The sequence below is a fragment of the Megascapheus bottae genome, chromosome 11 (assembly GCF_031878675.1).
Source record: "Megascapheus bottae isolate mThoBot1 chromosome 11, mThoBot2.hap1, whole genome shotgun sequence".
Taxonomy (NCBI): Eukaryota; Metazoa; Chordata; class Mammalia; order Rodentia; family Geomyidae; genus Megascapheus; species Megascapheus bottae.
Genome location: NC_143519.1, coordinates 6945177 through 6969484, shown reverse-complemented (window position 1 = coordinate 6969484; position 24308 = coordinate 6945177). Strand labels below are relative to the sequence as shown.

General features: G+C 40.3%; 1 protein-coding gene across 3 annotated transcripts in view; it reads left to right on the top strand.

Annotated features, from left to right (window-relative positions):
• Bivm (basic, immunoglobulin-like variable motif containing) overlaps positions 1 to 23256 on the top strand; it is a 28118-nt gene extending 4862 nt beyond the window's left edge. For 2 of the 3 annotated variants that reach the window (XM_090341902.1, XM_090341901.1), the window contains exons 2-10: positions 206 to 806; positions 5178 to 5304; positions 5800 to 5895; positions 6688 to 6792; positions 7257 to 7351; positions 15340 to 15472; positions 16609 to 16695; positions 18868 to 18964; positions 21582 to 23256. In XM_090341902.1, the coding sequence (XP_090198028.1) occupies positions 329 to 806; positions 5178 to 5304; positions 5800 to 5895; positions 6688 to 6792; positions 7257 to 7351; positions 15340 to 15472; positions 16609 to 16695; positions 18868 to 18964; positions 21582 to 21875 (1512 nt within the window). In that variant the 5' untranslated portion in view covers positions 206 to 328 and the 3' untranslated portion in view covers positions 21876 to 23256. The remainder of the gene's footprint in view (positions 1 to 205; positions 807 to 5177; positions 5305 to 5799; positions 5896 to 6687; positions 6793 to 7256; positions 7352 to 15339; positions 15473 to 16608; positions 16696 to 18867; positions 18965 to 21581) is intronic. The other variant, XM_090341903.1, reaches the window with a different exon arrangement.
• The last annotated feature ends 1052 nt before the right edge of the window (positions 23257 to 24308 follow it).

Genomic DNA, 24308 nt, shown 5'->3' with positions numbered 1-24308 from the left:
CATAGCTGGGATAGCAGGTACACATTATCGCACTCACAGATTCTTGAAGTAAGACAGATTGTTTATAATCATACCACTAGGCATATAGTCATGAAATCAATGCATATTGAATGAAAACCTAGGAGTAACACTCACTGTCATGTTCGGTGCTGGGTGTAGTATCTGGTGGGTTGTTGACCGTGTCGTGTCTTCCCTCTTTCCTTAGGATCTGGTTTATGAGTTCTCAAGATTTTGTAGAATGCGGTAAGCAGCAGCCCACGTTGTTTCTCAATAAGAAGAGTGGGTTGCAGCTTCCTCCTAGCAACAGACCCTTTTCCCGTCGCATTCAATGCCTAACGTTGCAGAACCCGAAAGGGCCACTGATTCTGGAAATGGTGAGCACCAGCCCGAGCGGAAGTCTCTGGAAGAGAACCTGCAAGGCGCTATAAAACCCTTCTGCACAAGTGCCCCTGGAGCACCCTTGGGTCCCAAAGGAGATGGCCATTACCCGTGGAGTTGTCCGGTGACGCACACACGGGAAAAAATTTACGCCATCTGCTCAGACTATGCCTTCCTCAACCAGGCAACCTCAATCTACAAAACTCCAAACCCAGCGCGCTCCTCTTGCCTGCCTGACAGCACGTCGTTATCTGCTGGGAATAAGGCATCAAAATACATTGGTATTCCAACTAGTACATCTGAAATACTCTACAATGAGGAAAACAACTTGGACACATTAGCCAGCAGCCTAGGCAAGCTACCTCTCGCATGGGAAATTGATAAATCGGAATTTGATGGGGTCACCACAGATCTGAAACACAAATCAGGTAAGTAAGGAACCATCAAGTTCATATGTGAAAACAAAGAGGAAATAAATGCTATACTTATACTTATATATGTGTGTATGTATGTATATATATATATAATTTTTTTGCCAGTCCTGGGGCTTGAACTCAGAGCCTGAGCACTGTCCTTGGACTTTCTCAAGGTGAGAGCTCTACCCCTTGAGCCACCGCACCACTTTCAGCTTTTTCTGTGTATGTGGTACCAAGGAATCAAATCCGGGGCTTCATGAATGGTAGGCAAGCACTCTACCACTAGGTCACACTCCTAGTCCATGTAGTTATATTTAAAAAAAAGAACTTGTTTTTAGAGTCAGGGTTATTGCAGTGTTTTCTCCTATATTCTGGGTAGTTTCAGGAATGTTTAAAATTTTTGTTTGTAATTGTGGGATTATTGCCATTAATTATGCAAAGTTTTAATTTTTCCATTTCTTTTAAAAAAATAATTTTTTGTTGTTGTTGTATTGGTTGCGGGGCGTGAAGTTAGGGCCTGGACATTCTTTTAAGCTTGTGCATTCAAGGCTAGTGCTCTGCCCCTTTGGGCCACAGATCTGCTTCTGGTTTCCTGGTGGTTAGTTGGAGGTAAGAATCTTCAGGACTTTACTGCCCAGACTGACTTTGAATCATGATCCTGAGATCTCAGCTTCCTAAGTTGCTAGGATTATAGGTGTGAGCCAACAGAACCTGGCTTACTTGTATAGTTATAAATTATTTCCAGCTTCCACATATGAAGGAAAACATGAATTCTGTGTTCTGCTGGGCCTGACCCATTTCACTTACCACCATTTTTTCCAGGTTTGTCCATTCTTTGCAAGTGATACAGTATCATTCTTCCTATTTTTCTTTGTTTTCCTTTTTATTATTATTATCATCATCATTATTATTAATATGTAGTTTTACAAAGGGGTTAAATTCTGTAAGTCAGATTATGAGTACAGTGCTTCTTTGTCAATGTCATTCCTTCCATTTCATTTTTAAGTTGTCAAACTTGGGGGCATGAAGTTATATTAACCCTCTAATATCTAATGTTGATTTTTCAGAGATTTGAGAGTTCTTTTCCCCTAAATATTGATTTAACTCCATGACAGAGAGACACATGAGCTCAGTCTTTGAGAATTTACTGAGCCCTGTTTTATGACCTAACATATGGTCTATCTTAGTAAATGTCCAGTGTGAATTTGCTAATACTGTGCATTCTGCAGCCATTGGTGTATTTATAAATATTAATCAGATCATAGTGTTTGGAAGTGTCAATCACATCTGTGTGTGTATTTAATTTCCATCTTGTGCTATCATTTACTGAAAGGTAGATGCTAATCTCCAACTGTGATTCAAAATCATCTTTTCATTTAATTAATCCCTTTAGAAATGACACATTTAAGTTATAGCAAAACACACATAACAGAATTAGCCATCTCTTAACCATTATTACTGTGTACTATCCAGTGGCTTTAAGTATGCATCTATTGTTTTACAGCTGTTACTATCTCCTCCTCCAGGTCTCTTTTCACGAGGAAACATCGTGACATTAAATACTAATGCTCCATTCTGTCTTGCCCCATTCTGCTTTCCATCCCTGTGAATCTGACTTCCATAGGTATTTTTATACCTAAGGAAATTATTCATCTTTGTCTTTTTTTTTTGACTGACTTATTTATAGCCACCTCTGCTCTTTCCTGGTTCTTTTGCTTAGAATATCTGCCTCAATCTTCCCTTGCGATCTGTTTGTTTCAAGATCTGTAGTGTGGGTCTTATTGAGAGCATATAGTTGGAACATGTTTTTAAAAGTGGTTCTGCTGACCTATGTCTTTTTATTGGCGAATTCAGATCATTTGCATTTGAAAGTTGGCCCCTAACTGCCATAAGGAGGGAGTTCTCTCATTTTCCTGTGTGCTTTCTATTGTGTTACAGCTTTTATGTCTCCCTCATTTCTGCATTACTGTTTTGTGTTTAGCTGCTTTTTTTTTGGCAGTCCTGGGGTTTGAACACAGGGCCTGGATACTATCCTTGAGCTTTCTCAAGGTTAGAGCTCTACTACTTGAGCCACAGCATCACTTCCAGCTTTTTCTGTGTATGTGGTACTGCGGAATTGAATCCAGGTCTTCGTGCATGCTAGATGAGCACTCTACCACTAGGCCACACTCTTGGTTCCTTTAGTTGCTTTTTGCAATGATGTTTTTTCCCCCATTGTTTATATTTATATGTTTTATATTTATATGTCATCCTTTGCACTATCACTTAAACTATTTGTGATTTCCATGGAATTACATTTACATCCTAATATTAGTCACATTCTAGTTTGACATTTATCATCTCAACTTCAATAACATGAACATTTTGTTCCTTTACAACTTTATCCTCACTGTTTTCATTTTAATTGTCAGGATAATGTTAAAAGGGTAACAGTTACATTTGTCAGGTAGTAGGTACATTACTTCTCATACATTATACCCTTTCTCATGTTTTTGTCCCCATTTCCCTTCCCTACCCCTCCCAATTATCTTGTTTTTACCCCTGCCCTTTCCTATTTCAAATAAATAAACATATATACAATATATCCTCACCTTTTATACTACATTCCAGCCTTATTTCAAATGTAAGTATATAACTTCATGCATTAATTAATTAATTTTTTAATGTTTTTTTTTCCAGTCCTAGGGCTTGAACTGAGGGCCTGAGCACTGTCCTTGGGCTTTCTCAAGGCTAGAACTCTACCACTTGAGCCACAGGACCTTTTCTGGCTTTTTCTGTGTATGTGGTCCTAGGAATCGAACCCAGGGCTTCATGAATCCTAGGCGAAAACTCTACCACTAAGTGATTCTCCCAGCCATTAATTTATTCTTTATTAGCACACATAGTTGTAGGAGAGGCCCCCCCCCCCCCGCATTGTGACATTCCCACACATGCATACAGTTTGTCCAGATAGCCTCACCCCTCTCTCTCAATCCCGCTCTACCGTTCTAAACATCATTTTTCTGTTTTCATACATGTGAACAAACTACTTTGGCCATTTTCACCCTCACTATCCTCTTTGCTAGCCCTTCTTCCTCCCATACACAACAACCCCCACCCCCCAAACACAACAGAGGTGCTTTTACTTCCCTGTGTGTCATTATTTTCAAGTGTGTGCATCAAATTGTACCCAGCAGTTTCACTATGACATTTCATGTGCATATACTATAAGTTGCTCAGAATCATCATCTCTATTGCTTTTCCTTCCTCCACTCCCCACCTCTTCTTTTTGGATTGATATTAGTTTGATGTGTATGTTATCAAATCTAAGTGTGGTTACTCCTGCCTTCTTCTTGGGTTCATTTGCTGGAAGATTATCTATTGAATTTGTCCAGGTGTTTATGCCTTGCCCTTAGGTTTCTTAGATTCTCTTTTCATTGTTCTGTTGAATTCATTCTTTGAACTTTCATCCTCTTCACTATCACTTAATCCTTTTTCTCAAGGCTAGAGCTCTACTACTTGAGCCACAGCACCATTTCTGCCTTTTTCAATGTATATGTGGTACCCAAGGAATCGAACCCAGGTCTTTGTGAATGCTAGGCAGGCATTCTATCACTAGGCCAAACTCCCAGTCCCAGTAGCTTAGTGGTTTTATTCTCTCTTAGTTTTCTTTAAGGTAGAGAAGTAATTTTTTCAGCTTTTTAAAAATTGTGATTAATAGAAGGGTTACATTATATTCACCAGATAGAAGGCACATAACTTCACAAATGTTGATACCCTTTCTTATGACATGGTCCCCATTTCCCTCCCACCCTCCCCCCGCTCATCTTGATTTCCCCCTTCCCTATCCAATTTCAAATAACCAATTGAGTACATATAAAATATATCAGATAACAAGGTGAAATATTGTAACAATATGAGATAACCAAGGGATGGCAAAAGAGATGAGAGATAACACAATACAGTAAGGACAACAGTCACTCATCAAATGGCTTTTGTTTCCTCATCCTGGAGGTCCTTACATTTCGTGTCGTACTATTTGGCCTTATGTTAGAGAAGTAATTTTTAAAAATTGGTCCTGGGCTGTCCCTGAGCATCTTTTGCTCGTCTAGTTCTCTACCATTTGGGCCATAGCCCCACTTCCAGCTTTTTCTGAATAGTTTATTGGAGATAAGAGTTTCACGGACTTTGCTGCCCAGACTAGCTTCAAACCACGATCCTCAGATTTCAGCTTCCTGAATAGCTAGGATTACAGGTGTGAGCCACCAGAATCCAGCTGAGAAATATTCTTGACATATCTCTAATATATTTGCAAATACCATTTTTAGAACTAATGGTAGTTACTTTTTACTTTTGTTGTGTAATTTTATCATGACTGGACTTTACTTACGTGTTGTATTCTAGGCAATGCAAAAAAACAAGTTTCCAAGAAAAAAACTTCAGATAAAAAAGGAAGACACCAGAGAGAATGCCCTCAGTATTCTACTCTTGAAGACGTTAAACAGCGGAAAGTGTTAGACCTCCGACGATGGTGATGTTATGTCACTTTTTATTTTTCAATTAAAATATATTCTGGCATTTCATCTCATGAGTTAACAAATATAAGTATGACAAATGCTTATAGTTCTATGATTACATCCAGGATTTCTAAATATTTGAATTGTGCCAAAACTCTGGGCTTTGCACTTGCTCAATTTGGTTGCTTGGCTTGTATTCTACCTTTTTTCACTTTGTAATTTTTAGATAAGTCTTACTTTTTCTTTTTCTTTTTGCCTTGGGTAGGCCTCAAGCCATGGATCCTACTACCTGTAACTTCCTGTAAAACTGAGCATCCGCTGGCACACACAACTTGTTGATTGAGAGGGGGGTCCAGCTAAATTTTTTTTTAGGGTGGCATGGAACCCACAATACCCTTAATCTCTAGTTTCTTTGCCTTGTTTCACGTGATCAAAGTTTCATTATGTCTGAGTCACCAGGGGACATGTATTTCTCTTAGTCATTTTTTTTATTTCACCCCTTTTCTCAGGTACTGTGTAAGCAGACCACAGTATAAGACTTCTTGTGGCATCTCCTCATTAATTTCGTGTTGGAATTTCTTATACAGCACAATGGGAGCTGGGAAGTAAGTATGTCAGCTCATTGCTAGCCCCAGACTCCAAATTTGAAAGTAATTCATTACTGTTCCTTTTTCTATCCTGGAAAATTTTGAGACTAATCTTTTCATACATCAAGAGACTAAAATGCTACATTTTGTTACAGACCTTTTCGTTTAAATATGTACCTATATTTTTGTTGTTGGTTGTGGCGCTTGAACTCATATCGTGTGTGTTGTTCCTGAGTTACTGTGCTCAAGACTAGCACTCTAGGCTGGGCACGGTGGCTCATGCCTGTAATCCTGGCTGCTCAGGAAGCTGAGATCTGAGGATCAAGGTTCAAAGCCAGCTTGGGTACAAAAAAGAACCCAGACTCTTATCTCTAATTAACCTCTAGAAAACAGGAAGTGGGGCTTGGCTCAAGGGTAGGGCTGTAGCCTTAAGCTGAAGAGCTCTGTGCCAGCTCCCAGGGCGAGTTCAAGCCTCATGACCCACAAAAAAAAAAAAAAAGAAAGAAAGACTAGCACTCTACCACTTTAGGCACAGGACCACTTCCAGTTTTTGAATGGTTAATTGGAGATGAGAGTCTCAGGAGGACATGTCTGCCCTGGCTGGCTTTCAGCTCAGGTCTCAGCCCTCTAGGTAGCTAGGATGATAGGCATGAGTCACTGGTACCTGGTGCCTGTATTTTTTTTTAATAAAATAAAAGTGAAAATGATTAACTGAAATTTATTTGCAAGCCAGATGGTTATTAATAGTGGTGTGGATTGTACCTGCAAATAATTGGTCCTGTAAAATGACAGACCGTGCTTCTTCCACAGTCTTCCACCCATAACCCAAGAAGAAGCTTTACATATTCTGGGCTTTCAGCCGCCGTTTGAAGATATCCGGTTTGGCCCATTCACTGGAAATACAACACTCATGAGGTATGAACTTTCCCCTTAGAGGCAATTTTCCATGTATTTCTTATTTTATTTCTGTACCAGTACTGGAGCTTGAACTCATGGCCTCATGCCCTCACATGGCATGAGTCTGGTATTCTACCACTGGAACTACACCTCCATATCTGTTTTGCTGGTTAATTGAAGGTACAAGTCTCATACCCTTTTTTGTTTGGGTTGGCTTCCAACCACAATGTTCAGACCACAGTCTCAGGAATAAACAGGATTACCAATGTGAGCCACTAGCAGGCAGGGCAGTTGCAATCCAATATTTCCAGTCCTGCCAAGTGATAACGCGGTTGGCGATGGGGATGGTAAACTGTGTGTCTGAGGCTGGGCCCCTTACAGGCGTGCCCAGCTCCTGCTGCCCAAAGTTGCTGTTCAGACAGAATAATAACCTTCCTCTTTGCAGAACAGTTGCAGTGAGCAAATCCTCTTGTTATTTTCAGATGGTTTAGACAAATTAATGATCACTTCCACGTGAAAGGATGCTCGTATGTTCTATACAAGCCTCATGGGAAGAACAAAACAGCTGGAGAAACCGGTAGGTGACTATATAAAATATTTTTATATTTATATGTATATATACAGACACAACTCCCTCCACGCTCCCCACCCCCCACACCCACACTTCAGGGTTCATCTCATAGATTGGCTGTTGCTTTCATATTCTCTTATTCAAGGACAAAATCATGACAGAAGGGATTTTTTTTCAATATGTAGTTTATTTTTGATACACCTTAATATAGTTAAGGTAGAACTTTTAGAACCTGCAGGCATGTCATAAACACTACTACCATGTGGCTTGTATTGTGTGGGTCCATGTTCTGTGCTGTATGTCTGTGCTAGGAAAACTCATTTAGGAGGCAGCATGGAATTTGCAGTTCTTCTTCCTAAAAGGGTAAAGGAATGATGTCAGAATTATTTCAAGCTAGATCACCGTGATAACCCAAAACAACAGGACAAAGGAGTGTAAAATTGACAAGACTAATGTAAAACAATCTTGGTTATAACAGAAACACCAATATAAACTAGGTTTTGAGGATTACTTCAGTTATGTGCTAATTAAATTATTTCTATTAATAATTTCCTTTTCCTTTAGTTGGTCATGGGACTTGAACTCTGGGCCTAGGTACTATCCCTGAGCTCTTTTACTCAGGGCTATCATTCTACCACTTTTAGCTGTAGCACCACTTCCAGTTTTCTGGTAGTTAATTGGAGATAGGAGCTCATGATTTTACTGTCCAGGTTGGCTTCAAACTGTGATCCTTAGAGCTCAGCTTCCTGAGTAGCTAAGATTTCAGAAACCCAGTTAATAATTCCCATTTTCAGTTGCTACATTAGTCTTTGAACATTGCAAATGAGAGAACTGTTAAGATGTTACAGAAAAAGACTTTGTGTGTGTGTGTGTGTGTGTGTCTGTGTGTGTGTGTGTACTGGTCCTGGGGCTAGAACTCAGGGCCTGGGCTCTGTCTCTGAGCCTCTCTGTGCTCATGGTTAGCGCTCTACCATGAGCTACAGTGCCACTTCTGGCTTTTTCTGAGTAGTTTATTAGAGATAAGAGTCTCACAGACTTTCCTGCCCAAGCTGCCTTTGAAAAGTGATCTCCAGATATCAGCCTCCTAAGTAGCCAGGTTATAGGAGTGAGGCACTGGTGTCTGGCAAGACTACCTTTCTTTTATTTTTTGCCAATCGTGGGGCTTGAACTCCGAGCCTGAGCACTGTCCTTGAGCTTCTCAAGGCTAGAGTTCTACCACTTGAGCTACAGACCCACTTCTGGCTTTTTCAAGGTATATGGTACCAAGGAATCGAACCCAGGTCTTTGTGCATGCTAGGCAAGCACTCTACCACTAGTCCAAACTCCCAGCCAAGACTGCTCTTCTTGAAAAGGAAGGAAAACTTCACCCAGGATTATGGCAATAGAGTCCTGTGATGGGGATGAGAAAGAGACTGGCTCAGTCCATTGACAGCAAACACAGCTGGATTATTTTTAGTCAGGGAATTCAGTAGGTATAACATTAATGAGAAATGAGATTCAGCAGAGGAAGATTCTTGCCAAGATGGCATAACAGGCTTTTGTTTAAGTCAGTCTCGGGGGCTGAAGGTGAAAAGAAACTCATTCAGCCACTCAGGGTAAGAGATGTACACTGACCTGGCAGGATTCCTTCCACAGCTGGGCACAGGTTGAAGCCTGACTGAAAAGAGGATGGAAGGATTAGTCAAGAAGAGCGTTGTTAACAGAGGTGGATGGTTTGCAAAGTCAAAGATTATACCTGCTATAAGATATGCTTCTGTTAACTGATACTGGCTGTGGTAAGTTGGCTATGAGTTAGGCAAACTTGGGAGAGTATACAGTGGGTTTCTGCACACACTGATTTTGTGTCTTGATTGAGTTACTTGTTGATTCCCTGTATATGCCTTTTGTCCTATATTTGAACCCACTGTGCTGGGTACTCCGATGACTAAAAGGGACAAGTTAATATTGTCCCTTGTGTTACCAGAGTAAGGACTCAGTGATGTTAGTTCTATCTTTCACAAGGCCTGTCTCTCTCTGGAAAAGACAACTGAAAGTGGTGTGTTGGTATATATATAGTTTCTTTTTCTTTTTCTAGGGAAACTGTCAACACTCCATGCTCATTAATTGATCAGGTAATGAAAAACTAAGAAAGGATTACATATTCTGGGCCCCTAATTTTCTCTTTGTCTAGTTTGCTTATTTATACTGTCCATTGAGTTTTAGATTTGAAGAAAAATAACTGTCACATTTTTCATTCTGAAATACCTAGTTCATTTATTCAAACACAGGCTTCAGACTTGTGTCTGATTTGACTTATAGTTTGGACACTGCCAACCCTAGTGCTAATGGCTAAAGCCCAAATAACCTTATTTTGGTGCATTAGCATTTTGGTGCATGAGGGACTGTGGTGTCTCATCCAGCCACTCTTCTCTGATGGGCTGTGCTGGGCTCTGTTACTCAGGCTTTTTGCCACAAGTTCTACAGGTCATCTCTTCCTTTAGCCCTTGCAGCCTGCTGCACCACACACACGTGTAGGGTCCCCTACTCATTTATCTGTTCTTAGGCCCTAAGGAAGGCTTTCTTACTGCTTGGCAGGCCAGTTGAACACTAGTCCCCTGGTTAGCACAACATGTGTTGTGCCTCACATACTGTTCTCGTCCATTGTTAAGTTGTGCCTGTCATGCTGTTCTAGTCCATTGTGAAGTGCACACTAGAAGGCTTCTTTCAGAAAACCTTGAGCCATCTTTCTTGAAACTATGGCCTAGATCTTTAACTTAGGTATTCATTATGAGTTCAGGAATCCTATATAGAGGAAGTGAAACAGGAGGAATTCAGTAAATGGAGATTAGAAATTCTGTTGTAGAGATCACTTTTTCTCTCTCTGAAAACTTGACATTTTTCCTTTGGAAGCATTCTTTGTTCCCTTCGTCTTTAGCTCGTCTTCTCTTCTGGCTCCCATCTTCCTTCTCCTCCTTCACTCCCCTAGCTCATGTCATCTGTACTATGGGTACCAGCTGTGTCCCCTCTTGTCCTTACACTTGATGTCTCTCTGCTTTTCAGATTTCTAGATGTCACCTGTTCCTAAGGACTAGAAGTTGCCTTCTATATTGTAAGTGCTCAGGAAAAGGTTTAGCATGTCTCTGGATCATTTATTAACTACTTACAGGGCTGTGTTCTATCTCTTCATAGAGTGTGTGCCAAAATAGATGTCTAAGTAACTAGAAACACTCAATGGTCAGGATGTTACACGTTCTGGTAAGATAGAAGAAAAGCTGCTCTCTGCATTTATTAGCCTGTCTCAAGTCTGCCCTGTGAGATGAGCCCAGAAGGTACCAGCTTGGGCTCATCATTCCTTCTACTTGCTTATCTTACTGCCTGAGTCCAGGAGAGGATGTCATCATAGTACTCTCAGCTTTTGTGGTGTTTATATTGGCAGAATTAAGTTGGGGTGGCAGAATGGATAAAATGATGCGTTAGTGAAATGAAATCAAGGGAAGATGAATTTCAGATAAAGTAGAATTTACTGATGATTTTACATCTTCAACATAAATCCAGTCTTTCCATTTGAGGAATGAGATAGCCTACTTTTTTTTTAAGCAAAGGAACAGTGATAGTTTCTGTAGACCTGTATAAATTAATTGTATACTACATTTTCCTAGTATTATTTCATCTTTTCCTGTTAAGAGGGCTTGAATCTCCTCGTTTTATTGTCTGTATATGTTTCAAGGCTGAGTGACCTGTTTTTCTTTCCCTTCTTTATTAGTGGCCCCACTTGAGCCACAGCAGTGTTTGCTGGCCACCCACAGTACTAAACATTTACATATGTCGATTGGTATTTGGTGTGTTCCATCCTGTGTGTGTGTGTGTGTGTGTGTGTGTGTGTGTGTGCATGTGTGTGCGCTCCTTGCTGATAGGGGTTGTTCTGAATAGGCCTTTGATGATGAAGATGATGATGATGATGATGATGATGATGATGATGATGATGATTTGGTTGGGGGGCTTGGACTCTGGTCCTGGGTGCTCTCCCTGAGCTCTTCAGCTCAAGGCTACCACCCTACCCCTAGAGCCACAGCCCCACTTCCAGTTTTCTAGTGATTAATTGGAGCCAGCCCGGGCTGGCTTTGAACTGTGATCCTCAGCTCTCAGCCTCCTGAATAGCTAGGATGACAGGTGTGAGCCATCGAGCCCAGCTTGGGCCTGTGTTCAGGACTGTACTCCCCTTCCTCTTCTTTCTCACTGTGGAAGAGAGTTGCAGAGATGGTTTCTTTTAATTTGTCTCTGAGATATTCTGTGGTGGAAACCAGTGTTGCTTAATGTAGACATACTCGGAAGTGTATCTTCTCTTTCAGTGTAAATTATTCTTTAAGGATTGTTAGCATTTCTGTTTTCTTGGGGACCACACACTTCTTTTCAGATTCCCTGGTGCTTGCCAACATGCCAACATACTCATTTCTAGCAGGCCCCAGGATAAATGAAGCTTCCTCTTAAATAGAATTAAAACTTAGTAGGATAATGTTTAATGCACGTTAGAATATTTATTTTCAGAGATGTTGATTAATCACAGTGAAACTTTGTGCTAAAAGTTGACCATCCTGCTTTATATGCAGATGATTTCATTTTATTGAATCAGTTAGCCACCTGCATTTGTGCCAGGAAGTCTTAAGTATCTTAGTATCTTCTTCCTCCTCCTCCTCCTCCTCCTCCTCCTCCTCCTCCTCCTCCTCCTCCTCCTCCTCCTCCTCCTTCTTCTCCTTCCTCCTCCTCCTCTTTCCTCCTCCTCCTCCTCTTCTTCTCCTCCTCCTCCTGCTCTTCTTCTCCTCCTCCTCCTGCTCCTCCTCCCCCTTCTTCTTCTTCCTCTCTCTCTCTCTCTCTCTCTCTCTCTCTCTCTCTCTCTCTCTCTCTCTCCTCTCTCTCTCTCTTCCTCTCTCTCTCTCTCTCTCTCTCTCTCTCTCTCTCTCTCTCTCTCTCTCTCTCTCTCTCTCTCTCTCTCTCTCTCTCTCTCTTCCTCTCTCTCTCTCTCTCTCTCTCTCTCTCTCTCTCTCTCTCTCTCTCTCTCTCTCTCTCTCTCTCTCTCTCTCTCTCTCTCTCTCTCTCGTGTATTCCTCTGGCTTGAATTCAGTACCTGGGTGTTATCCCTGAGCTTCTTCTGCTCAAGACCTGGTGTGTAGCCTATCACTTGAGCCAAAGCTCCACTTCTGGCTTTTTTGGTAGCTTAGTAGAGAAAAGAGTCTCATGGTCTTTTCTGCCTGGGCTGGCTTCAAACTGTGATCCTCAGATCTCAGCCTCCTGAGTAGCTAGGATTATAATCATGAGCTACTGGTAACTGATGACCTCCTCCTCCTCCTCCTTCTCCTCTTCTTCTTATCAGATAACTTGAAAATTATTATTACATTCATACTTAATTTTGTTCTTTCAGTGAGGATCAAGTTCATTTTTGTTCAACAGAAAATTGGCCTCTGCCTTATCCCTACATGACTCATATATGCCCTTCCCCTAGCATGGCTGTCAGCTTCCCCCGTCCCTCAGTGCATCTCAAGTGGATAATGTATTGGTTATTCTATTTTTTTCATCCATCATTTGCCTCCAATTCATATAAATACAATGCCAAGTAGATTTCTTCAATATGTGCTCATATTACCACCCCTGGAGCTGCCTACTTCTTGCTTTCTACGCATACCTAGTAGGGCACTCAAAGCCAGTAGACTGCACTGCTCTCCTGTAGGACATCTCCTGTTTTCACAAGGTATGAATGAAGAACAGTAGACGTCACCACACTGCCTATTCCATTTTCAGAACCCTTTAACTTCGAGGCTGTAAAAATGCGTAAGACTCACATGCCAGAGGGGCCAGGGCTCTGTTCTCAGCAGCTCTGCACTGCTGTCTCCTGCAGGGTGAGCTGAGTCCCCAAGCTTCCCTCCCCTCTCTCCACTTCACAGCTCGTGGCTCTGCATCTGGCAGGGGTTGCTCTGTCATTTCAAGTTCTGCATGTTTATAGGTAACATTCTGTTAGTGAACTTTAGTCTGAATTTAGTTTCCATCGATAGCACATTTATTTGTCTTCTAATCACTGTCTTGGATGACTAATATATTAAATGCTCTATTTACTGTCTTTTATTTCAGAGGATGATCTGATCTGTTTCTGACTTTGTCCTGAAATTGTGGGGGTGTCCTACGGTAGGCTTCTCTCTGCTGTTGTACCCCGTGTTCTGAACTCAGTGACTTGCTGGTCCCGGGTTATTGCCCTCCCTCCTGTGATTTTGTTTTTCCTCTCATCTCCTCTTTCCTCTGTCTGGATTGTTAAAATCTTCCCACTTCGTTCAGTTCCATCTTGAATGCTACCCCTTCCTCATTCCTCCAACCTTCAAAAGTGCCCTCTCTGAACTCTATCCCCATTTGTGGCACTATATTAAAGTCACTTACATCTTCTTCCTTCGGAGAGCTCGTCTTTCGTTTTGCAGGATATGATGGAGTTTGTTGCAGAAGAGCTTTGATTCAAACTCACTATGTAGCCAAATCTAGTCTTATAATGTTCCTGCCTCATCTTCCCAAATGTGGGAGTGTAGGCTTGGATCCCTGTGCCAGCCTTGAAATTGAGATTTCAATAGGAAAGATCTCCTAGCTGTGAAAAGGATGCTCTTGTGGTAGGCCATGAATAAACATAGGAAGGCCTAGATGCATAGCAAATTGTGTGAGGGGGATGGGCTGCTCTCCTGGCTCTGCTGTAGCAGGTAACCTGCTGTTCTTCATGTATTGTGGTGGCCAGAGAGTCAGTCATTGCCACTTTCAAGCTTTTACCTCCTATTTTTAGGGTTTATAGTTTTAATGGGCAGTTTCTTAATGAATAATTTAATTTCTTCCAGGAATGCACGTTAATGAAACCTCAGTTAATGGCTTTCAATACTGAGTGCTGGAAAAAAAAAACAACAACCTTGTTTTATTTTTATGGTAATACCTTTGAAACTGACCTTGATGATAGTGATGGGAAACAGACAAGGAAGGATAGTTAGGACAGTGTATGCTACTCTATCCTGAGATATGGAGATGTTTTCATCACTTGGACTGTGAAAGTGAATTACCTTACTTGTGTAACTTTTTCAGAAGGATGAAAGTGTATGTTAATGTGGGGAAAACTGGCAGTTCTTGAGTTTGTTTTTTTATCTGGAGTTAAAATTTACGTCCTGTAGTTTAGTGGTATTTAAATGGGGATGTACACACACACACGCACACACACACACACACACACACACACATAAATCAGGTTAAACTATAGACTAAATATATGTATACATATATATTATACTAATGTATGCTCATATATATGTATACATATATTTGTTTATAGCTTAACCTGATTTAAGGTTTTTATTTTTGTACCTCTTGTAAAGATTTTACACTAGTATATGTGTGCATTTTATGGACAAATGCATTATATTTGGCACGTGTATTCAGCAGTTTTTACCATTAAATAAACACAATCAGGAAAGTTGTGATTATTACTTGTCATGCAAATCACAAGGTCGCGTCCAGTAAATAGCTTTTTTTTTTTTTTCAGTCCTGGGGCTTAAACTCAGGGCCTGAACACTGTCTGTGAGCTTTCTCAAGGCTAGAGCTCTACCATTTGAGCCACAGCTCCACTGACTTTTTCTTATGTATGTGGTACTAAGGAATCAAACCTAGGTCTTCGTGCATGCTAGGCAAGCACTCTACCACTAGGCCACGCTCCAAGCCTAGTAAATAGCTTCCATAGACAACTCTGAGTAGTATTGGAAAGGTTTGGTAAATAAGGATAGCTTTTTTTTTTGGAGGGGGGGTACTGACTTTATACATATTTCAGACTAAAAAGTCAATTCATTAATACTCTTTTGCACCCATAAGTAGTGCCTTGCTTCCCCCCTCTGTGTCAGTGTGTTCTAAGTGATGTCCTTTTCTCTGTCTCTTGATCCTTCATTCATCCATGGTATACAGTACTGACATTGCTTGTGGGCCCTCAATGTGTTTGGTTCTCTTTTCTGTAGCTTCAGGAGCCTTGTCAAAGTTAACTCGTGGACTGAAAGATGAATCACTGGCTTACATCTATCATTGCCAAAATCATTATTTTTGTCCAATTGGCTTTGAAGCAACGCCTGTTAAAGCCAGTAAAGCATTCAGGTAAGAATGTACATATTTTATTCTCACCAGGAAAATGTACTATAGAAAGCATTTTAAGGAGTTAAAAAAGAATTTGGAGTCTCTTAGGAATTGGGAAGCGTGCCAGTCTACTTTCTTCGTATCTAATTAGCCTATTCATTAAACATTAGCGCTTATTCTTTGCAGAGCTGCATTTAATTAATTGCACTTCAACAAACGCTGTCTTAGATGCTGGGTCTTAGAAATAAGACAAAGCTATTTGAAAAAAACACTATTTTTCCTGCTGTAAAACAATTGCAAAGTCCGTTTTGTCCTTATTTAGAGTCCCATGTGAACAGTGTGCCAAAAAGATTGTTAGAACAGAGATAATTAAAAATCATCTTCCCTTCGAACAATGAAAGACATGGAGAGTATCAGGGTTCCTTTGTATCCTGGTTACAAGATAACTCTGTACTGAATTTTATTTCCATGTCAAGAACCATGACTATCTATCTATCTATCTATCTATCTATCTATCTATCTATCTATCTATATTTACTGTCCTTAATCCAGAGTTTGTATTTTATGAAGTTTATATCTCCATAAATTGATAGCTCTTTTTTTGAAAGCAAGAATCCTAAAAGGGAAGGTAGCCCAGCTTGACTACTATGTTACTTACACTTTGTGATCTTAAAAATAGTTCCTCATCAATGCCTGTACCTAAGAAGCACCTGAGATTTTTTTTTAAATCATGCAAACACCTTAGTCTGCATTCCAAACCTATTAGAAGGAGAATTTTCAGGGATCTGTGTGTTCCTTCTCCAGGGTCAACCCTTGCTTTAAGATATACTTTTAGAATCCCCTTTGAATGAAAAAAAAAAAAAAGAATCCCCTTTGAAACATCTTGGATGCACAGTGAAAAGTCAGGTATGGTGAATGCCAATGATTTTGTCTTTTCCCAGAGGATCTGATGTCAGTGTATGAAAACATTTTTCAGCCCACTTTTCAATGAGAAATTATGATTTAAATTAATAACTTCTCTTTGATCTCATCCAGTATCTTTTCTACATTAACTCATGCTGTCATTGAGTGAATTTTCATATACATTTTACTAATATATAGTTGAAGTCTTACAGTTAAGCATGTGGCCTTTATTAAGTTTTTATTTTTATATTTAGCAGGGGTCCTCTCTCACCACAAGAAGTGGAATATTGGATACTGATTGGCGAGTCCAGTCGGAAACATCCTGCAATTCACTGTAAAAAGTATGTTATAATAGCTTTCCTTAAAAACAAAATCAAGATAAGCTTTCAGTTATCGAGGTTCACAGATCTTACTTAGATGAGTTTCGATAAATATATATTGTCACTCTAACCACATCGTGCCTTCTTTTGCCATTCCTGTGCAACCACAGACAACCAGCATTCTGATTCTCACCATCATGGATTTACTTTGGTAGTTCTTGAATTCCATATAACTAGAAGTATACAGAATTCCTTTGTATCTCTCTTCATTTCAGTAATCTATTGATAATCTTTGCTTTTCCATTACAACTTTGGAATGTGCCAGTTTCTGCTAAAAAAAAAAAAAAAAAAAAAAAAACCCTGTGGAATCTGAAACAGAATTTGAGTAGGATAAAATCTATAGGATCCATATTTTAGTGGGGGAAGTGACATCCTAACAGTATGGGTTCTTCTAGTATGTGGATATGGGCTGCTTAATTACAAATTTACATTCTTTCAGAAGTCTTATATTTTCATTCCTTTCTCTTTCCCTTCCACTCTTCTTTTTCTTTTTCCTTTTTTCTTTTCTACAGTTGCTTGCCAGGCAGGTGCTTTACCACTTGAGCCAGGTCCCAATTTTTGTTTTAGTTTTATTATTATTTTTTTAGATAGGACCTCTCATTTTTACCTATTGGCTTTATACCAGTCTTCCCACCTTTGCTTCTCTTATGTTTTTTAATATAGAGTCATATGTGTGTTTTGTCACATTTTTTCCTAAGTATATTATGTTTTTCAACACAATTTCTAATTATTATTATTATTTGCCAGTCCTGGGCCTTGAACTCAGGGCCTGAGCACTGTCCTTGGGCTTTTTCCTCAAGGCCAGCATTCTACCACTTGAGCCTCAGCACCACTTCTGGCTTTTTTCTATGTATGTGGTACTGAGGAATTGAACCCGGGTCTTCATGCATGCTAAGCAAGCACCTCTACCGCTAGGCCAAACTCCCAGCCCTCTAAATATTCATTGTATACAATACTCTCCCAATGATATTCATATATCTGTGTAAAAATTTGCATGTTTATCAGATTCATTTGTTAATTATAGCAATTGTTTTGTATTCCTCTTAGATTTTCTATCCATAATGTTATATGTTAAGGGTAATATGTTACCTTTTAAGGCTTCCAATGTTAGTCAAATGTTGCGAGTTGTGCCTTCAATCAAAGTTACTTAGGAGACTAGAACAGTTCTTGAAAGTTTGAAACTACTTGGGAAGCTTAGTGGAACTCAGAGTGGATGGAAACAGAGTGATAACTGATCCCAAAAGAGAAAAAGAAATAAGAGAGAAAGAAAGACAGACAGACAGACAGTCTGTCTTCTAATATATTTTTATTTATTTTATTTTATTTTATTTTTTGTCAGTCATAGGACTTGAACTCTGGGATGTTTGGCTCAAGGCTACCTCCCACTTTATCCCTTGAACCACAGCACCGCTTCTGGTTTCCTGGTGGTTATTTGGAGATAAGTGTCTCTTTAGTGCTTGGGCTGGCTTTGAACTTCAATCCTCAGATCTCAGCCCACTGTGCAGCTAGTATTACAGGTGTGAGCCACCATGCCTGGCATATTTATAGTTATTTTATGGGAAATAACCAATTGTAAACTGAGACTCTTAAGTACTTGGATAGACACAGCTTAACACTTAAAGACTTAGACACATAAAAAACTTAGAGCTAGCCAGGAGGTGGCAAAAAAAACAACCCCAAAACCAAAAAAACAAAACAAAAAACCTCAACAATTTAGAGCTATGTAGATGAAGTAATACCAAAATAATAAAGTTGGTCATCAATTATTCTATGATCATAATGTAGCAACTTGTTCTTGGGCAAGGTGTGTGTGTGTTTATCTGTATCTGTCTGTCCTTTGTGGTGGGGTTTAAACTCTGGGCTTGGGGACTGTCCCAGAGCATTTTGCTCAAGGCTAGCACTGTATGACTTTGAACCACAATGTCACTTCCAGTTTTCTGGTGGTTAATTGGAGATAAAAGTCTCGAGGACTTTCCTGCCTGGGCTAGCTTTGAACCATGATCCTCGTATCTCAGCCTCCTGAGTACTTAGGATTATAGGCAGGAACTACCAGTGCCCATCTTGGGGAAAAGTTTAATTAGAATGGTACTTTGGACCTAAAGAAAGTTGTGTTGCATCCTTTCTTCTGAACAGATGGGCAGATATTGTCACAGACCTGAACACTCAAAATCCAGAATACCTAGATATCCGGCACTTAGAGAGAGGTCTTCAGTTTCGAAAGACCAAGAAGGTAAGAATATCACTCTTGGTAGAGTGCTTCTGTACAAGCCCTGGGTTCAATTCCTTGGTATCACATACACAGAAAAAGCCAGAAGTGGTGCTGTGACTCAAGTGGTACAGTGCTAGCGTTGAGGAAAGCCCAAGGGCAGTGTTCAGGCCCTGAGTTCAAGTCCAGGACTGATGAAGATTAAAAAAAAAAAAGAAAAGAAAAACACTGTTGCATTTGAAAGCATTTCCCAAGTGACCAGAGTGTTATATTTTACTGCATACTCTTGAGGGACTAAATAACAGAATTCTGCCTTCATGAAAATCCATTTTAGATGGAAAAGTGAACATTTTTAGTTTTTAAAAGTTATTAATTTATTTTAGTGTTATTATAGAGGTGAGGTACAGAGGGATTAATTACAGGAATCAGGTAATGAGTCCATTTTCTTTTGTACAGTGACATCTGTTTCCTCACTCTCTCCCAGTCCTCCCTCCCCTCTCCACCCATGAGCACAGTGTCCTGTGAGCTCCAGGGTTGCACTTCTGCATCCTTTTCTCTTTGAGTTCTGAGCCCTCCCCCAACCCTTCCAAACATACACACTTGAATACATTATATAAGGAAAAGAAGACACAATCATCAAAACTAAACACATTTTAAAGAAAGTAAAAAGAGGAATCTTGTTTCCGTATCATTTCAGTCTGTATTGTATTTTATATAAATAATGAAGAGGGACTGAAGCATTGTTCTTTTGTTTTTCCTCTCACTATATAGGAATATCTAGAATCCTGTATAACTTACAATATCCCAATGCATTTTAGATTTAATTTCTATATATCAGACAGAACCTGTGCCATATGTTTTTCTGAGCTTACCTCATTCAACATAATTTCTTGTTTAGTTCATCCATTTTCCTGTGAGTGACTTTATTTTGTTCTTTCCCGTGGCTCTGTAAAATTCCATTGTGTTAGAGATACCACATTTTTCAGATCTGCTCATCTACTGTGGGGATCAGCTGTTTCCATGTGTTGGCTATTGCAAGTAGTGCCACATTGGACCTGGACATGCAGGTGTCCTTTTTTTTTTTTTTAAATTAGTTGTAGGGCTTGAACTCAGGGCCTGGGCTCTGTTTCTGAGGTTCTTTGTGCTCAAGGCTAGCACTTTAACTTGAGCCACAGTGCCACTTCTGGTTTTTGAATGATTAATTGGGGATAAGAGTCTCAGGGGGATTTTTCTGACTGGTCTGGCTTTGAACTGCATCTCAGATCTGCTGAGTAGCTAAGATTACAGGCATGAGCCACTGGTGCCAGGTTAGCAGGCGTCTTTACTACATCCTGACTCACAATGTGCAGGCTGGATGTCCACACGTGATGGGGCTGGGTTGGAGGGAAGGTCTATGGGTAGTTTCTTGAGGAACCTCCTGAGCATTTTCCAGAGTGGTTGCATTAGTTGACATTCTCACCAGCAGCAGGGTTCCTTCTCCCCACATCTCGGCCAACATTTGTTGTTTGAATTCACGCTGTTGGCCAGTCTAAGTGGGATGAGATAGAATCCGAGTTGTTTTGAGTTGTATTTCCTGTAGGGCCAGGGATCGTGAGCATTTCCTCATGCATTTCTTTGCCATTCTTTCTTTTTTTTTTGCCAGTCCTGGGCTTGAGCTCAGGGCCTGAGCACTGTCCTTGGACTTTCTCAAGGCTAGAGCTCTACCCCTTGAGCCTCAGCACCACTTCCGGCTTTTTTCTATGTATGAGGAATCGAACCTGGGTCTTCATGCATGCTAGGCAAGCACTTTAACCACTAGGCCAAACTCCCGGCCTTCTTTGCCATTCTTAACTGTTCTTCTGAGAAGTCTCTCCTTGACTCCTTTGCCTATTTGAAAATTACTTTAAGAGCACGAGGCTTATTTTTTATTTAATCCTTATGTAGTTGTACAAAGGCATTTCATTTCAATTTTCCAGTCCAGGACTACCTTTAAAATTCAAAGGCAAGAATAACCCAGAGCCATCAAGAGTGGCTCCTGCTACTGAAATGGTAGCAGTAGCGCATAGCGAGTCATGTCTCTTCACATGCGCTATGTATTGCTCTTGCCTCTCCTTTTATACCTCTTGAAGATGGTTACCCTCACTTGTTCTCTCTCCCTTTCAGATGAGCAGCCTGGACTGGTGCTGGCCTGCCTTTCTCTGTGGTCATACCCCAACTGAATCCAAATTAATTTTAGTTATTGGCCGGAGCAGTGTGGACCAACTAGGCTGCAGGGCCATCTCTCAGAGGAAAGGAAGTGGGTTGTGTGGACGGAGTGGATGGTCCCTGGTGGCAGTTCTGTAGATACACAATTGTGGCAAGAGCAGGAGAGAGAGGGAAAAAGGTGGATCTGGACTCAACAGTGTGTTCAGTGTGGGGTGGAGGAGGAGACTATAGGGTAGAGAGAGGTATTTTGGCTCCTAAGAGCTTTGATATGGTTTTTAAAGGCAGCTGTCAGGAAAGACGCAAGCACACACAGTGTGCTCTGATAAGCAGTGAACAGAAAAGTACTTTTTGGGGGCAAGAAAGAGTGAAAAAGCCATGAATGCTTAATACCCACAAAAGTCTAGCTCAGCTTTTCTTTGCTTTCTTCAACCTCTCTTGTTTTATTTTTCCTTCTCAGGTTGGGGGAAATCTGCATTGCATCCTAGCTTTCCAGAGACTGAGCTGGCAGAGATTTGGCCTTTGGAACTTTCCCTTTGGCACACTTAGGCAAGAATCACAGCCTGCATCACATGCCCAGGGAATTGCCAAATCCGAGAGTGAGGACAACATCTCCAGGAAGCAGCATGGGCGTCTCGGCCGGTCCTTCAGTGCTAGCTTCCATCAGGACTCGGCTTGGAAGAGAATGTCTAGCATCCACGAGAGGAGGAACAGCGGCTACCAGGGCTATGGTGATTACGATGGGAATGACTGACAGCTGGATGCTGGACGGCTGTGACGCTCACCTCGCCATCCTGCACGGGATTGCGTCAGGACAGTAGAAGATTCCATTAAGTCGATGATCGGACAGACCTGTGGTACAAAACATAACCTTGTAGTTCTCTAGTTGATATGCTTTCATAGGACCATGATGGAGAATCCAGATGCATAAGCAGATAAGCACAGGTTATTACCCTTCTAAAACTAAGAGTAGATTAACAATCTGGACAGAACTTTTCATAGGCGCCAGTAACAATCACAATTGCTTTTAAATACAAACACATTCACTTCACAGCATCAGGATTTGAAATACTTAAGCATGAAGTGATTTCTTATGACTTGATTCTTAGGCCTATTATAGTTTTATTCCTAAAATCAAAAAACCATCTGTCTGCCCTTAAAAAAAAGACAGCTGTAAATTTCTAAAATTTGCTCATGGTTAAAGCTCATTTATAATCACATTGAGTCCAGTAGTCTTTCATGTGCAGTGGTATCATTGCTAGACTCATCATTTGTTTCCTGAATAACTGTTTCATGATTTTCAGTACAAAGGCAAAAGAAAGATGGAAGAAACGGATCTTTGCTGTTGGGATTTGTGGGTGACTTGCTGTGTGGATTCAGATATTCTTGACATGGTATGTTACTGTGAAATACTGACAGGAACCTTAGGTTTTGGGAGCATTCTTCCATACATTTAGAGTAAACCTTGTTTTAGGGATCTAGTCAAAGGACAAGTGGCATTGGAGGTTTCTATCCACAAAGTAATCTGTGCAGTGAGATTTTCTATTTGACTGGTCCCTTATGTGGAGTCGTATGTTAACAATGGCACTAGTAAAATGCATGAGGAATGCCCAGGCCACTCAGAGGACAACTCTCCCGTGTTCCAAACCCTGAGCTGTTGCAGGTATTGAACCATATAGTTAGCTCTTTGAAGTGTTGACATTTTCACAAGTGTGGGTTCCATGCATTTGTGCTCCTCTCTAGTGGTTGTTGGCTTTTCTTCTGCTGCCAACTTGTGACTCAAACGTGTAGGATCTTTCATTTCTGGGTATGGTTCTGGGACTCCAGTCAGTAACTTGGGGAATACAAGGTGCTGAATATGTTGGCTGCCATATTACAATACACCTCAGAAGATGGTTCAGATTTTTATTTTTAGAATATTTTTGTTTTTTCCTCTGAATTTTATATCCATTTATCCACTCATACATGTCTAGCCTACAGAAAGGGATATATATTCTAAAATGGTCATTTTTCTGAAGAGAATATTTTGCTTGACATGCACAGGACTGAAAGAGATTTGTAGGTTGCTGATTTTTGTTACTTCATACTGGAACTTTTAAAGTTTTCATCAAATAAAGTTTTGTTTTCTACTTTTACTTATGTAGTTGTTACTGAGCCTTTGTTGTAGTTATGGAATGCCCTTATAATTTTGTTTAAAGTATGTGAAACATTGCCTGTTCTGCTTAACTAGTGTTGTAAGAAACCAGCTTGAATATTGCATTTATCATGAATGAAATTATAAACTGTAAAGTCTATCATTATAGATTTCTTTATACTTTATGGTTAGGAAATGGAACATCCATTCTATTTATTTTATTAGCTTGAGCCAAATAATTTTTCCATTTTTGTAGGTCAAACATGATTATTAGTGGGAGTATTTTAGAGAGTAGGTAAGTAGGAAGAGCAGAGAGGAAAGGAGAAACACAATATAAAATAAAGAATAATATGATGACTGGGAAAAGACAATGAGTTCAGGAGTGATTATAATCACTGTTCTTTTCCATTCCAGTATTCTAAGTAATAAATCTTTATTGCTTTTAAAAATAATATTTGATTATGTTTTAGTTTCATAGGGTTTACCATTGAACGTGATAGTTTATGAATGCAATTCAACTTGCAGTATTCGTATCAATATTATTCTACCCAACCCTCCCCACTGCACTCATTCCTTCCATTATCCTGGGTCTAAATCCTTAGAACAACAAATTCACAGTCTAACAAAACGAATCCCAGGAAGCTGGTACTTAAGCTGTGTGGAGGGAGGTCAAGGGGAAGAGAGGAGGGGAAGGGAGAATGTAGTCAGAGTCTCTCATTATAACAGCCCTGATCTATGTGCCCACTTAAAACTGGTTTACAATATGGCAGCTAGTCAGAATACAGTGAGGCTTCAGTTTGGGGGATTGTTTCCTTAGACTAGGCAAGAATTTTTGCAGACCTCTTTTTGAAAATGAGTAATGCCTCTCTCTCTCTCTCCTTCTCCCCCACCTCCTCCCTTTCTTTGATTTGAGCCAGTCCTGGGGCCTGAACTCAGGGATTAGGCACTGTTCTTGAGCTCAAGAATAGTGCTCTTGAGCCACAGCCCCACTTCTGGCTCTTTTGATGGTTAATTAAATGTAAGAGACCTTCCTGCCCAGGTTGGCTTCAAAGT